At 41.0% G+C, this 16,709-nt stretch overlaps 1 protein-coding gene across 2 annotated transcripts; it reads right to left on the reverse strand.

Moving 5' to 3' along the window:
* Positions 1–862: 862 nt before the first annotated feature.
* On the reverse strand, positions 863–15,875 carry WDCP (WD repeat and coiled coil containing). 2 transcript variants are annotated; one of them, XM_065928656.1, is made up of 5 exons: positions 15,794–15,875; positions 8,883–10,686; positions 5,226–5,343; positions 3,492–3,550; positions 2,515–2,642 (listed from the first exon to the last, which is right to left on the reverse strand). In XM_065928656.1, the coding sequence occupies exons 2-4, from the start codon at positions 10,665–10,667 to the stop codon at positions 3,537–3,539; spliced, it is 1,917 nt and encodes a 638-aa protein (XP_065784728.1). In that variant the 5' UTR covers positions 10,668–10,686; positions 15,794–15,875; the 3' UTR covers positions 2,515–2,642; positions 3,492–3,536. The 2 variants fall into 2 exon arrangements, with proteins under 2 accessions (XP_065784727.1, XP_065784728.1); XM_065928655.1 differs by lacking the exon at positions 3,492–3,550 and having other exon boundaries at positions 863–2,642.
* Between the last annotated feature and the right edge of the window lie 834 nt (positions 15,876–16,709).

Below are 16,709 nucleotides of genomic sequence, written 5' to 3' on the forward strand. Positions count from 1 at the left end.
AAATAAAAAGAGGGAAGGTCCTGGTGGTCCAGTGGTTAGGACTTGGTGCTTTCCTTACAGTGGCCTGGGTTCAATCCCTGGTCTGCGAATTAAGATCCCCCAAGCCACATGGTGCAGTCAAAAACATAAAATATAGAAAAGAAGAAATGATAATTTACAACAATCAAGAGATGAGCACCTGGGGTAGAGTTCCTTCTATAGAGAAGGATCCAGGAGGGATACATTGGGAGCTTGAAAGGTTCCTAGTAATGTTCTGGTTCTTAAATTAGGGATAGGTGGTTCACTTTATTATCATGCCTTCCTATACTTCACATCTATTGCACCTATTAACTAATACCATACAAAATTTTTTAAATTTGGGCACAAAGTGAGATTTGTAAGTAATGTTTCTATGTAAAATATTCTCAATATAACATTAGACAATAATTTATTTAGCTCTTCTCTGTTTCCTTCTCTCCCCAAACCAACAAATACTGAATTATCTTTTATTTATTCCAATGATTATATACAGTAGAGACCAAGGAAATATGTTCATATGAGAGCTGTCATGGGATCAGATTTGTTGGAAAGAAATAATTTATATCCTGGACTGTCCACCACAAGAAATACGAAGACAACACATGTAAAAATCAACAACATTCCTCTATACCAGAAACAATCACAAAGTAAATATTAAAATATTCACACACATACACCACAGAAAAAAACATTCACAACAGGATTCTCCTGGTGGTTCAGTGGTTGGCACTCTTCACTTCCAATGCAGAGGGCCTAAGTTCAATCCTTGGTCTGGGAAATTCTGCATGCCACCCGATGCACACAGATATAAATAAACTTAAAAAACAAAAACACTCACAACAGCTACAACAACCATTAGTGATTTTATTGAAGACTCATTCACAGGATTCTGACCAGCAAAATGACTGTAACATACAATCTGGGGCACCTACACAGATTTTGCTATCAGGTCCCCCAGACCCCATCTTGAGGCTTCACAGTTGAGTGGTTTCACCCCACCAGACACTTCCTTTGAAAATGGAGCCAGGCCTCAGGCTAACCTCAGCCACTGCACTCCAGCAACTGATTCCAGACAACTGGCCTCCATTCCCATTACCCCAGCAGCTCCTCTAATGCATTTCAACCGCAAAGTGGCTCTCATCTCTTCCCTATCCCTGCTCCATCTTCATAAACTAGCAGACAGGAGTCCTCAAGGGTACAAGATCTTTCCAGATGACTTTAAAAGAAAAGAGGAAGAAGCATTTGTGCTCCTATGCATCTGAGCTCCTACGGCTGAAACAACGTACCTGCAAATGTGTTCTGACTAGTCACTTATCAATCCGTTCATTACACTGCAGTGTCAGAAGTTTATGACTCTGTGAAAAGTGGCGAGTCTATCTGAAGCTGGGATCAGGGCTCTTTCCACTAGGCTAAGCTAGTGCTTTAGTCCATAATTATAAGAAACTATCTCAGATTCAGTGTAACCTTCAACTTTCTGAAATACTTTCTCTCATAGATTCTATGCTGGCCTATAAGACTTGAACAGGGAGAACAGAAAAATAGACAAATTAAGGTGGCAATTTAAACTAAGGGAGTTGATTACTGGGAGAAAAATAGGGCATTTTTATGACCCCCAAAATAGGAGATGAGTAACCTCTCAGGGAGAAAATCCTGAGTGACAACAGCACAAAATCTTGCCACAGGCCTCACCTGTGCTTGGCACTGTACTAGTAACATCAGGACATGCTTCAGTGGGGCCCAGAAGAAGTCAAAGCACTTTAAGTATCATTTGAAATTTGCCCAGGGCCAGATTTCAGGAGTTCCTGGACATTTTTGTCAGCCAGAATTTTCTAGAGAAGTGAGAGGGTTCGGTTTAAATCCAACATCAGAACTACTTCCTGTTCGAGGTAGTCCTGGGAGCAGAAATGAATCGATTTTTTTTTTCCTTTGAGCTCTGTGCATTCCTGCTCGTTTAGGGTAAAAAGACGCTGGAGCAGATGTTCTCCAGCACTCCTCACACTCAACTTGAAGCCAAGATCTATTACAATCCTGAGGTACCTTTCAAGTGCTTCTAAGAGCTTTAATGCCGTTTTGGGCAAGGGACAGAAAGCCTCAGAGAAACCATAAAACACAATCCATATGGCACCATAATATTGTTTTGTGCCGGGAATTCTGCCCTTAGACAAAACCACACAGTCATGAATACATAAATAACTGCTTTCTGAGCCATCTAACAAAGACTGGGCTCTGCTGCAGAGCAGGGAACAGCAGCCTGGGGGGAGGAGTGGCGGGAGCCAGCCATGGCAAGCACTTCACCTCCCAGCGGCCCTGCAGATCCCAGCTGGGGAGTGTCCACCTTGGAAAACAGCTCTTGTTAGTAATGGCCTCATCTGCGAGGCTATGCAGCACATACTCTGCTGATAAGTATCAGACTACACTGCCAGTATGGTCAGAAGAGCCGGTGGTATCTCCGCTTTGGGGAATCCATCACTGAAGACTCCAAGAGAAGGACTGCTATCAACGCTCTGTGACAGAGTTTCGGAAGTCATCTGACCTGCCATCTCTTATGATTATTTCCTGTGTGGCTGTGAAAGTTAAGGGGACGAAGCCTTCACTGTCCGCACAGAGAAGGATCCAGTGGAAGTCTGCAAAGTAAAATAAACACACAGGCAATTCTAAAATAAACACACGGGCAATTTAGGATATCCTGTCTTACTCAATAAGGAAAAATATCACAAATACAACTTTTTTGAGGGAAAGAATGTAGTAGTTGATAATCCTGAACCTGACCATCACAAGACTTTACAGAGATGGAGGGGCCGGGTGAAACTTAGGGTCAGGTTACATGGTAGGAATGGGATAATGATGACAGGTATAGCTGCTGCTGCTGCTGCTGCTGCTGCTGCTAAGTTGCTTCAGTCATGTCCAACTCTGTGCAACCCCATGGATGGCAGCCCACCAGGCTCCCCCGTGCCTGGGATTCTCCAGGCAAAAACACTGGAATGGGTTGCCATTTCCTTCTCCAAAGTATGAAAGTGAAGAGTGAAGTCGCTCAGTCGTGTCTGACTCTTAGGGACCCCATGGACTGCAGCCTACCAGGCTCCTCCGTCCATGGGAGTTTCAAGGCAAGAGTACTGGAGTGGGTTGCCATTGCCTTCTCCAGACAGGTATAACTAAGGGACATGTATTAATGCCCGGGCTAGGCATTAAAGGGTCAGTGTCATGCATTTGAGCTTGTGTGTGCATGTGTGTATGCTGGTGTTAGGGGTTGTGTATGGTGTTCCTACCTTTTCTAATGCCATCTAGTAGTTTCTCCATAAACCATGAGAAGCTGGCAACAGCAACTCTATGGAGGAAACTTCTATATTTTTAAGATCCATACCAGCCTCTAGACACCCAAGGAGGTTGAGCTGACTAGTGCCAGGCTAGAAGTGCCCAGATAATCCTAAACAGTTTGTTCTGGGGTAAACTAGGACCACTGATGTAACACATACCTGGACTTTCTCTGGTTCTTTTGAATCCACTGTGACCCTGTAATTTCACTTCTGAAAATCTATACTTTCCAAAAATGTGTAAAATACAGAAAGGTTTTTATTAGTGTTATTGGTGATAATGAAAAATTGGAAACCACTTAAATGTCAAAGAAAACAAGGCAAACTAAAATATGGTATTAAGAGAGTAAATACTGCTCATCAGAAGGAAAAATTTTTTCTATCTATATAAGACAATGGTTGTTCACTAACTTACTATGATAATCATTTCATGATGCATTTAAGTCAAATTGTTATGTTGTACACTTTATAGTGCTGCATGTCAACTGTATCTCAATGAAACTGAAAGAAAAAAAAATATGGTACATCCAAGATAGAATATTAACCCAATAAAAATTACAATTATGAAGTTGTATCATAAATGCAAGTGTCAAAATAGAAAAATGCTGATGCTACAATGTTTAACAGGGGAAAAAAATGAAATGAAATTAAAAAAAAAAAAATTTATGTTCAGTGTGTGGCTGTCCTGAAGACGTAGGCATAAGAAAACCACCATGTTCCCCATTGGATGGAACACAGGCATGAGACAGTCCTGAGCCATCTAGAAGCGTCCTTCATGTGCACATGTTTGCTGCATATTAAAATGACAGCTCCTAAACAGACATAGAGAATAGACTTATGGACATGGGGAGAGGGGAGGAGAGGGTGAAATGTATGGAAAGAGTAACATGGAAACTTTACATTACCATACATAAAATAGATAGCCAACAGGAATTTGCTGTATGGCTCAGGAAATTCAAACAGGGGCTTTGTATCAATCTAGAGGGGTGGGATGGGGAGAGGGGGGGGGGAAGGTTCAAAAGGGAGGGGACATATGGATATCTATGGCTGATTCATGTTGAGGTTTGACAGAAAACAACAAAGTTCTGTAAAGCAATTATCCTTCAATAAAAAAATAAATTAAAAAAAAGACAATGCCTTTAAGAAATATTCTATGAGAGTTCCCTGGTGGCCCAGTGATTAGGATTCCAGGCTGTCTCTGCTGTGGCCTAGGTTCAACCCCTGGCTGGGGAACTGAAACCCCACAAACTGCAAGGCATGGCCCAAAAAAAGAAATAAAACAATAAGGTCCTACTGTATAGCACAGAGAACTATATTCAATGTTCTGTGATAAACCACAATGGGAAAGAATATTTTGAAAAAAAGAATGTAGGAACTTCCCTAGCCATCCAGTGGCTAAGACTTCCACTGCAGCAGGCAAGGGTTCAATCCCTAGTTGGGGAACTAAGATCTCATATGCCATGTGGTGTGGCCCAAAAATTAATAAAATAAACAAATGAAAGAATGTTTGTGTGCGCACAGAGCCCCCTCCCCCCACCACACACACATGAAAGAAATATTCTGCAATGCTATTTATGTTTTAATGCAACTGGTACATATGAGGTTTTCTGTCATTTCCTTGCAGTTGTTACATATTGCTTTGTAACTCTATTTAGTTTTTTCATGTGTGCACTCAGGGTTTTTCAACTAGATTGTAAGTTCCTTAAGGATACAACCCATATTTTCTGTGTGTTTCGGCACCTATAACAGGCCTAGGTATACAATAACAATTAAAAATACTTTTTAACTGTCTACTGAATCACTGAATGGTTGGTACACTTCATTTTCATCACCACTGACAGTCACAAAATCGAGGGAGGAGATGTCGGGTAGAGTTGCCTTCTGAATTTTACCTACCATGCAGCATTTCAACAAGAGAGAGGCCGAAAGTCTGCTGGACTGTGCGGAGTCTTAGCTTGCCATTGCAGAGAAGCATCATTCTTTTTTCAACAACAGGACCTAAACAATGAGATTTCTTCAAAAATAAAGATAAAAATTGTTAAACTGATTGCAGAAGCAATGGGGTTAATATTTCCTAAGAATAGAATGTACAGTTTAAAAAAGTCTTATCTATTACCACTATCAACTTCAGTGTTAAATAAGGAGCTTTTTGCTGCATTGTTTTGCACAACTAAAGAATCAGATAGACACAATCCAAAATTTCCTTTTGCTCTGTTCATCCCCAAGGTTATGTCTTTATCTTTAGGAATTGGTTTTTCTAGGATGAGACTAATAGCACCACAGGATGATGGATGGCAGGCTGAAAAATATACAATCAGATGGTGAGGAAAAACTGCTCGGCGGTTTTAGAAACAGGCATACCTCAGAGATGTTGCAGGTTTTGGTTCCAGGCCACTGAAAACAAGTGAGTGTGACAATAAAGTGAGCCACATGAAATGTTTTGGTTTCCTAGTGCATATTCTGGGCTTCTCAGGTGTACAGTGGTGAAGAATCTTCCTGCCAATGGAGGACACATGGGTTTGATCCCTGGCTTGGGAAGATCCTCTGGAGGAAGAAATGGCAACCCACTCCAGTATTCTTGCCTGGAGAATCCCATGAACAGGGGAGCCTAGGGTGCTGCAGTCCATAGAGTCACAAAGAGTCACACACAACTTAGCCATGGAGGATGCAGAGTGCATATTCTGTAGTTAAGTGTGCAACTGCATATGTCTAATAACGTACATCAGTTCAGTTCAGTCGCTCAGTCACGTCTGACTTTCTGTGAACCCATGAACTGCGGCACACCAGGCCTCCCTGTCCAACCCCAACTCTCAGAGTTTACCCAAACCCATGTCCATCGAGTCGATGATACCATCCAACCATCTCATCCTCAGTCATCCTCAGGAGGGATTCTCCTCCTGCCCTCAATCTTTCCCAGCATTAGGGTCTTTTCCAATGAGTCAGCTCTTCGCATCAGTGGCCAAAGTATTGGAGTTTCAGCTTCAACATCAGTCCTTCCAATGAACACCCAGGACTGATCTCCTTTAGGATGGACTGGTTGGATCTCCTTGCAGTCCAAGGGACTCTCAAGAGTCTTCTCCAATACCACAGTTCAAAATCATCAATTCTTCAGTGCTCAGCTTTCTTTATAGTCCAACTCTCACATCCATGCATGACCACTGGAAAAATCATAGCTTTCACTAGACGAACCTTTGTTGGCAAAGTAATGTCTCTGCTTTTTAATATGCTGTCTAGGTTGGTGATAACTTTCCTTCCAAGGAGTAAGCGTCTTTTAATTTCATGGCTGCAGTCACCATCTGCAGTGATTTTGGAGCCACCAAAAATATAAAGTCTGACACTGTTTCCACTGTTTCCCCATCTATTTCCCATGAAGTGATGGGACCAGATGCCACGATCTTAGTTTTCTGAATGTGGAGTTTTAAGCCAACTTTTTCACTCTCCTCTTCCACTTTCATCAAGAGGCTCTTTAGTTCTTTACTTTCTACCATAAGGGTGGTGTCATCTGCATATCTGAGATTATTGATAATTCTCCCGGCAATCTTGAATCCAGCTTGTGCTTCTTCCAGCCCAGCGTTTCTCATGATGTACTCTGCATATAAGTTACATAAGCAGGGTTACAATATACAGCCTTGATGTACTCCTTTTCCTATTTGGAACCAGTTTGTTGTTCCATGTCCAGTTCTAACTGTTGCTTCCTGACCTGCATACAGGTTTCTCAAGAGGCAGGTCAGGTGGTCTGGTATTCCCATCTCTTTCAGAATTTTCCACAGTTTATTGTGATCCACACAGTCAAAGGCTTTGGCATAGGCAATAAAGCAGAAATAGATGTTTTTCTGGAACGCTTGCTTTTTCGATGATCCATTGGATGTTCATACCTTAATTTTAAAATGCTTTATTGCTTACAAAATGCTAACTATCAGCTGACAACCGATATATCTATACATCTTTAAACAAAGATATATAAGTCCACAGTAATCAAATCAGTGTGGTATTGTTAAAGTTTTAGACAAAGACCAGTATTACAGTAGCTGCAGTAAGAAGTAACCAGAATTAGATCTCAGGATATGTAAGTTTATATATGAAAAATTTGGTAGATCAAGTTCAGTGGAATAAAGTTGAATTTTTAATAATGTTGGCAGCACAACTACTTATCTTTCAGAAAATTTTAATCAATGATTAAAAACATAAATATAAAAACTAATGTACATAAAATAATGCAAAAAAACCTAGATTACTACACATCCATCAATTTCTTTAGAAAAACCTCTTGTAAACTGGTAATGAAACTGACCAAAAAACATGAGGATATACTCAAATTCATTAACAGTAGCGAATTACCAGGGGCTTCCCAGGTGGCGCAGTGGTAAAGAACCTGCCTGCCAATACAGGGGATGCAAGAGACAGGGTTTGATCCCTGGGTTGGGAAGATCCTCTAGAGTAGGAAATGGGAACCTACTCCAGTATTCTCACCTGGAGAATCCCCTGGACAGAGGAGCCTGGCGGGCTACAGTCCACGATTAAGCATTCATCATAGCCAACAGTAAGGGAAAAACAATTAATAAAAGTGAAATACTACTTCACATTAATCAGATTGGTGAGGATGTAAGGAAAAGGATAGTCCCATATGTTGCTGATGGGCATGTGATGATTCATTGAAAGGCAATCTGGCAGCTCTATTAAAAGTAGAAGCATATACATATTATACGCACGCACACACACACACACACACACATATATATACACACACACACACACTCTTCAAATCTGCACTTCCACTTCTGGGAACCAAGCCAATAGAAATAAAAGTATGAATATAAATAGATATGTACGAGAATACTATTACAGCACTATTTGGAGTGGCTAAGAACTGAAAACAAAGTGAATGTCCATCAACAAGGGAAGAACTGAATAAACAGAACACTCTCAGTATGAAGTAAAGAACACACCATATGACCCCATGTTTGTAAAACAATGAGAAAATCACCACCCCAACACCTACATACCTATGAATTAAGCAAAGATCTGTGTAAGATTATATGAGTACGAAGGAAAAATATGCAAGGATCCACATTAAGCTGCTAGCTAAAAGTGGATTACAGGGAGGAGAAGCAGGGCCAAGTTCAATGGGAAAGTATTCATGATAAAATGGATATTATATGAGCTCGTTTAAATAATATTTTATGTTTGCATATACAGGTATACATAGATATATTAAAACATTTTAATGACTATAACCTTTCTTATAAATGGAAGAGAGCTTGTAACTGCATATAAGAAAAGGCCTTCTCAATGAAACAGCATGATTTAAGAATTTGTTTTCTAAACAGATTGCCAGAATGAGTGCAAGAATTCATGTTTTCATACCATGCGCATGATAAAGTCATGGTGTATATTGCTATGTGGGCCTATCCAACCAACCTGAAAAGGTATATGCCTGAACATAACATGCTCAGCTCAGTGAAGTTCAATTAGAATCCCACTGCCTCAACAATAAATTTCTCTTGCAGCAGATAGGGCTATAGGAGCCACTGGTAGCTCCCCTGGAGAAGTTACCTGGCAAGTGATGTGAACATAAGGCAGATCCTGAGAGAGTGGGTACACTGGAGAGGATTTCTTTCCATTGTGCAGAAAGTCGCTGAGTTCAGAAAGACATCGCTGCACTTCACTCAGGTTCCTAGATACAATTTCCAGTTCCTTAGACAGCTGGTACGTTTCCTCTTTCCGTTCTAAGTTAGGAGGTTCTGTGGTACTGGTGTGGGCTGGTGTACTGCTGGGTCTGGGCATTGTTACTGACGAGTTAACAGGCCTGGCATCTAGAGTTTCTAGGACTGTGGAGCCATCACAGATGCTGGATGCAGGACTTTCTGTTTCTTTAATAAGGGTTCTTCCAGGCCTTCCACTTTGACTGCTGCTATTAGCTGTGAACAAGAGTCCTCGGCTTTGGTGAAAAAAATCTGGTGAAAGATCTTCAATTAGCTTTTTTATATTTGTTTTATTTAACAGAGTACTGAAAGAAGAGTTATCATTCTGGTTTTCACTCAGTGTCACTGGAAAGTCTTCTTTCAGCATTACCTCTCTAACAATCAAACGAATCATATACTGATCAGATTTTGAAGAAGGAAGAAATGCCGAGTCAGTGGACTTTTGTCTTCCCACCAAAATTAATAGTAATTTATCTGTCAAGAAACATATGCCTTTTGGTCTTTCATTACTCTCTAACTGAATCTGCTGGATGTTTGGCATTAATAACGGAATGACAGAATAGATAAAAATTACATTAGATGTATTGGAAGCCACTGCAACTGCTTGTGCTTTAAGATTAAATGCTATTAGATCAGGAACCAGAATGCCTGGAATGATGACTTTTCTGTTGCAGGTAACCTCCTTCTCAAAGGTCAAGAGGACCAAATGTGAAGAATCCAGGCCAGTTCCTGTCAAGTAGTCTTTTTTCCTTAGACAAGTAAGAGAACTAGCCTCAGATTTAGATCTGTTGAAGTGGATATGAGTTAGATCCAGAGGCTCAGAAAAGGATGACGACACTGGTGTTTCAGAATTTGTTTCAGAGGAAGCTGGATCAGTAACTGGTAAAGCATGCAGACAACTGTCTTCACCACTAGGGGGAAGGTCAAAAGTTCCACAAGCATTTAACCCACAAATCTTATCCAGCGGAAGCTCAGTGGCTATAACGACCTGTGAGTCCACAGTGGCTCCAATTGAGCGCACGCAGCTGTCCACATCAAACATGGGACAGAGGGAGCACCTATGAAGGGTCTTCTGAGCACTGTCCCAAATGTAAGAATGCAGGCTGCTGCCTGCTGCCACCACCAGCCTCTGGCCATCCTGGGTCCAACATGCACAGTGAATGAGGCCGTGGGTGCTGACATCCACTTTGACTTGGGAACTGTCACAGTGGATGTTGTAGAACACGGAGACATCCCAAGCAGTCAACACAGCCAGGATGGCACTTTCTGGGTGCCACACACAGCCCTGGGGAAGGACAGGGTATGAGTGTCTGGTCTCACAGGGCTGAGATATCAGCCACTTGCTTGTCTCTGCAGGGCTAGGACACAGCTGCCACACGATGACATACTTCCTGTGCTGGACAGCGAGCAGAGTGGGTATGTCAGTGGCACCAGGCGGGGCCCAGGACACCCCATACACGTGTTCAAACTGTCCAAGGACCGTTGAGTCCCCCAATTTGACCTCTCCACCGTGAAGCTGTAAATCGGTCAGGACTACCTGAGTCCCATCAGTCCAAGCAAGGCCGTGAATTGGGTGTATTGCTTGATATAATGCATTCAGTCCAGTCCTGAGAAGTTTTCCTTGTCCCAACTCCATCCTTTCTGATAAACTTTCTCTGAAATAATTAAGAAGGCAAGTTACACCATGAAAATATAACCTGACAAATCCAGACAACTGGTTTAGCTTTTCTGTGAAATGTGAGACACGTCAAAACAGAGGATATCAGGATGACTCGACTCTTACTGAATATGCAAAAAGACAATCCTATAAACACACCCAGCTACTATAGGAATTTGCTGGCCAAATTCGAAGGAAAGGAAGAAAATAAACATATCCAGAATGTGCCATATGTGGTGCTAAGTCACCTGGAATTCAATACAATCCATGTAATAGTCCAGTGAGGGTAGCACTATTATTCTTGTGTGAGACACAACAGAGCTGCAGCTCTAAAAGGTTAAGAAACTTGCCTTTCATATCTGATAACAAAACACCTTCCAGAAAAATTAAAGACCCAAATGCAAAAAAAGAAAAAAAACAAAAAAAAATGTAAAAAATATAAGAGATTTAAAAGAAAAGACTTTTCACAGTACCATAAAAATACTCCAGCATGTATACGTATAAGGATTTACTACAGCATCTTTTATAAGAGAAAAATCTAAATGTACATCAATATGGAAATGCATTAAAAAATAAGGAAGCTCCATGAATAATGATACAGAAAAATCCTCCCCAAAAGCAGTGAAATTCACAATATAACACATCTAGTAAGCTCCTATTTATGAAAAGAAATCCACCTCTCTATGTCTATATACATGTATTTGTATATATTTACATAAAGATGCAGAAAAAGATCAAAATTAACACATACCAAACTGTTCACAGTACATACTGAGAAGGAGTGAGATGGGAAAAGAGAGAAGGTGGAACCCTCTTTATTTCTGTATTTTTTGAAAAATTGTTTTTTAATAAGCATATAGTCAAACAGTCCTTTTCTAATTGAAAAATGAAACTAAACATTCAAATGCGAAAAAATAATTTATGAAAACTTCTTGTAAGCCAGTTAAAAAGACAAAATTTTAAGTGGCTGAAGAATATCAACAGGCAATTTGACATTATAAAATAATTATGATGATGCATGAACACATTCTAAGTGATGTTTAATCTTAGAATGTTTAATCAAAGAATTGTCTAAACATGAAGAGTCCATTTCTTCACCACTCATTCTCTTCTTAACCCACTCCAAACTGATTCCATTCTCGCCTCTTCTGAAACAACTCCCACCCTCCCACCAGTGCTACTCACATCACTGAATCTAATGGGTAATTTTCAACCCTGCCTGGTTTACTTAGCATCAAAGACAGAACTTTGAGAAGCTCTCTTCAGACTCTAAATCCAAAGAAATATATTCTCCACCAAACTAGTAGATATGATTTTCATTTGTCTGCATTTTTTTCTCGTACCTTTTTGCTAGCTTTGTTCCTACTCTTAGAATTTTTTACCAAGACAGGAAGGTCTGTTCTACTTCTGCACATGATGTCAGACTTAGCGGCTCTGCAGTAGCTTGCTAAATGGAGAAATATGTCCTCTGTCATTACTAATGAAGAAGGCTGCCATCTCAAACCCATTGGTCTTGTGTAAGATAATATATATACTTCCCTAATATCTACTTATGCACTTTTAAAAGACTTTTATTGATAAATAATGCATGATACATTTTCCTGGGCTGAGAAAATTCCTAATAGGCCAATTATATATCAAAAGCTATTTATATGGTACATTTTAGGCCACTCAAGTTAGTCTAATGTCATTGAGGGCGTGTATGGCCAAGGGTTAGCCCAGGGTAAGAGTTTGTGAATAAGGGAAAAACAAACTTGATAATAAAGTCACTGAAATTTTTTAGAAGAATTAATTTTAATATTTTATCTTTAGTAACAAGAAGAAATTTGGTAAAAAATTTAGAGTTACCATATGATCCTGCAATCCCCCCCTGCCCCACACCTGGGCATATAGCCAGAGAAAGCTATACTTCAAAAAGATACAAACAACACAATGTTCACTGCAACACTAATTATATATACATACATATATAAAACTGAGTCACTGTGCTGCATACCTGAAACTAACATGATATTGCAAATAAATCACACTTCAATAAAATTAAAGTAAAAAATAAAAATGAAGGAAATTTGGCCTACATTCCTCAAACACCTAACAATAATTAGACCAGGTTCTGACCACCTCCTGCTTTTCAATAGAGGAGGATAAGAAGAAATTCTCTTCACCCCAGTCTCTTCTTTCCCACAGAGCCTGGACTCTCTGAGTGTTGGGCAGAATTATCTTGAGATGTCCGGCTTGGACTATAGATGTCCTGTGAACTGTAGCCCACCAGGCCCCTCTGTCCATGGGATTTTCCAGGCAAGAGTACTGGTGTGGGTTGCCATTTCCTCCTCCAGAGGATCTTCCCAACCCAAGGACCAAACCCATATCTCCTGAGTCTTCTGCATTGCAAGTGGATTCTTTACCTCTGAGCCACTAAGGAAGCCCGAGAAAAGTCACAGCATCTGCTAATTCTGCATTTTTGCTCAAATATCTTTGATGAGTCTCCACAGTCTATACATATAAAGGTTCTTCCAAAATGTTTTAGCAAAGCATCGAAGGCCTTATATTTTCTGATACTGCTACACCTTTCTAACTTTATCTCTCTGATCATAAAGGGCCTGCTGAAGAATTTGGAATTTAGAGAAACCAGTACACATTCATGCAACATTGTGCAGAACGGACCTGAGAAACTAAGAAGTTGACAAGTTTAACAAGGGTCCATGGGCAGAAACGATTGCAACACTGCAAAGCACTTCACCTCCAATTAATCAATTAATTAATTTTAAAAATGGGGGACATAGATAATTTGAATGTCAGGATGAGAAAGTGAGCCAAGCTTGTAGCTACGAGATACTTTTAAGGTAACTGAAATAGATTATCAAGTGGAATGAGTGCTAAGGAAGAAAGGAGAATTAAGGACAACATACAAATTTTCAGCTTGGGAAACTGATGAACCATTAATCAGAGCTACAGAAGGCAGAGCATGCTTCAGAGGTAAGAACAATGTAGTCTGCAACAAGTTTAATGTGGGCTTCCCCGGTGGCTTAGCAGTAAAGAATCTGCCTGTAATGCCAGAGACACAGGAGTTGCGGGTTCAATCCCTGGGTTGGGGGGAATCCCCTGGAGTAGGAAATGGCAACCTACCCAGTATTCTTGCTGGGAAAATCCCATGGACAGAGGAACCTGGCAGGATACAGTCCATAGGGTCGCAAAGAGTTGGACACGACTGAAGAAACTGAGCACGCACACACATGCTTTATTTAAGATGTTTATAGGGTAGCATTGCACCTTAGGCAGTCAGAAGTAAGGATGTGGGAGTCACTGTTACAGAGCTAGTAGTAAAAAGATCAGAGAACCAAGAGGACAAAGGCGAAAGACCTTCAGGTGTACCTCAATCATTTTGTATCTTTTAAAATATTTGCCTGAAGCTAACGGTACGTACACCTGTTAATCTCTCCCCCCTCAGATGATGAGGTTTCTCAAATCAGGAATCCTGGTTGCTCTATGAAGCAAAAAGCTGAATGTATTCATTCAGGAGAGAGATGGCCAGAACCAGGATCTGGTGTTCAGTCTATAGACATTTAATTCTTCTGTTTCTAATCTTCTTTAAAGACAACTCATGAAACTTCCTTGGTAGTCCAGGGGCTAAGATTTTGCACTCCCTATGCAGGGGACCCAAGTTTAGTTCCTGGTCAAGGAGGTAGATCCCACAAGCTGCAACTAAGATGCAGCACAGCCAAAAAAACCCCAAAAAACTAAGACAACTCATAGTGACAGTCAAGGGGCTCAGGTGAATTGGAGCAGTTCCAGTAAGTTTAAAGTTACATACTCCCCAGCTTGTTTTTCCAAATTTACTGAGTTTTCATTATAAAATAATTCCAAGTTCTTTACACTTATTGTTTTAAATTAATACATAAGAAAGGTCAAAAGGACCTAGAAATTGTCATATTGAGTGAAATAAGTCAGAGAAAGACAAATTCCCATATGACATTGCTTATATGTAAAATCTTTAAAAATGGTACGAATGAACTTATTTACAAAGCAGAAATAGAGTCACAGATATAGAAAACAAATTTATGGTTAACAGGGAGGAAAGAGGGGGTAACTGGGGAGACTGGGATTGACATACACATTACTATATATAAAATAGATAACTAATAAGGACCTACTGTATAGTGTGAGCCTTCCCTGGTGGCTCAGATGGTAAAGAATCTGCCTGCCACGCAGAAGACTCGAGTTCAATCCCTGGATGGGGAAGATTTCCTGGAGAAGGAAATGTCAACCCATTCCAGTATTCTTGCCTAGGAGGCTACAGTCCATGGGGCCGCAAAAGAGTCCTCAATATGTAGAAACTAAACAACTGTCTAGCACAGGGAAGTATTCTCAACACACTCTGTAATCACTTTATTGAGAAAAGAACCTTAAAAAGGGTGGATATATGTGTATGTATAACTGATGCACTTGCTGCACAGCAGAAACTAACACATTTTAAATCGACTATACTCCAATAAATTTTTTTAAAGGTCAAAAGGTAAATTCACACACACACACACACACACTCAAATTCAACAAAAGAAAATTATGACTGCAACCCTCCAGACATTTTTCTATGCAGTTGATGTTACACTTTTTCACTCATACTGCACCATTTCATACCACGATTTTTTCGCTTCACATTAGGATCTACCCATGTTATTTAAAGTTTTATAAATTACTTTTAGAAGCCACTTCATACCACTTTTCCTCATTGTTGAGAAAGTGCCATAATTTTTCCTCATTGGTGAGATACCTGTTACAGCCAACTTTACCTTTTTACAAATACCGCTGGGATAAAGGTGTTTATGAATAAAGCATGTTCACTTTGAATGGCTTCCTTAGGATATATTCCCAGAAGCGTCACTCGTGAGTCACAAGTAATATATTCTCTGGTTTAAACCCACCCCCTGCTCTTCCGCATTCACCAGCCCTCTCACGTGGCCCCCTACCATTCTAGCCAACTTCTCCGCAACCTGTAACCCTTCCTCTAATCCGCGTCTGCCAAAGTGCACATCTCTCCACTTCCGTCCCCGCCCACCTGGCCTCCCCTACAGCGGCCAGGCCGGAAAGCAGTAGAGACAAAATACCTTTGGTCTCACTGGCCCACGAAAAACCAGTTTCCCCGCGGCCTCCGGAGCTCACAGACCTCCGATCCGAAGTCCCAAGCAGATTCCGGAAGCATCGGTTCCCAGAGCCCGGAAGGTGAGCCGGGCTGTACAAGCTCGGCAATTCCCCCCTGCCTATTGGCTATTGCTTGTGTCCCGTTATGAGACGGCCCTTCTCATTGGCCAATAAGCTCGAGCTTTGCCGCACAGACCTCTGGGAGTTGTATTCCGCCTGAAACGCCATCGACGGTAACACTGCTATTGATACCGTTCCTCCCTTGAGAGGTTTAGCGCTTCCCCCCGCATCGTTTCGGTCCTCGTAGTCTAAGAAGGAGTCCGGGAGCCCTAGAGTCAACACGGTTTCTTAAGCTTTTCAGGGAAGCAGCGGGGAGGGGGAGGTAGAGAAGGAATTGAAGACCTCTTTAAAATCTCCTCAGAAAAATGTTCTCCATACACAAAATAGGGTGTATGTAACTGACTTCGCTCCATGGACCTGCCCTAATTACAAACCGCTATTCTACACTTACCCCAAAAGTGCCTGCCCATAGCTACAATTCACTAGGCTTAAAGCCAACTATACCCCTGCCAGATTCTGGGCAACGCCTTGGGGCAGCTCATGGGGAATTTCAGATCCTGACCCTCACAATAGTTGACCATGTTTGTTGAACACACAGCCAGCCCTCCTTCTGATAATCTGAAGTCCGTGCCTTGACCATCTGGGAGAGAGGGGAGTGCGGAAGTGGAGGAGTACCACCTCTAGGGCTCGCTCTTCTTTGCTCAGGGTTTTCTTTCCATGCCTGTCTTCCTGCTCCACTTGTCAGAACCATACCTTCGTATCAATTTTTGCAACAATGCATGAAGAGAGAGAAAAAATGGAAAGTTCCATTCATTTTTCAAG

Source organism: Muntiacus reevesi, chromosome 3 (genome assembly GCF_963930625.1).
Source record: "Muntiacus reevesi chromosome 3, mMunRee1.1, whole genome shotgun sequence".
Classification (NCBI taxonomy): Eukaryota; Metazoa; Chordata; class Mammalia; order Artiodactyla; family Cervidae; genus Muntiacus; species Muntiacus reevesi.

Excerpts from the sequence above, each read along its gene's own strand:
- WDCP (XM_065928655.1), bottom strand. The coding sequence starts at position 10,667 with ATGGAGTTGGGACAAGGAAAACTTCTCAGGACTGGACTGAATGCATTA. Across the intron at positions 5,344-8,882 it reads ATGTTCACATCACTTGCCAG|AAATCTCATTGTTTAGGTCC; the intron begins GTAACTTCTCCA and ends TTATTTTTGAAG. Across the intron at positions 2,643-5,225 it reads TCTTGTTGAAATGCTGCATG|ACTTCCACTGGATCCTTCTC; the intron begins GTAGGTAAAATT and ends TTTACTTTGCAG.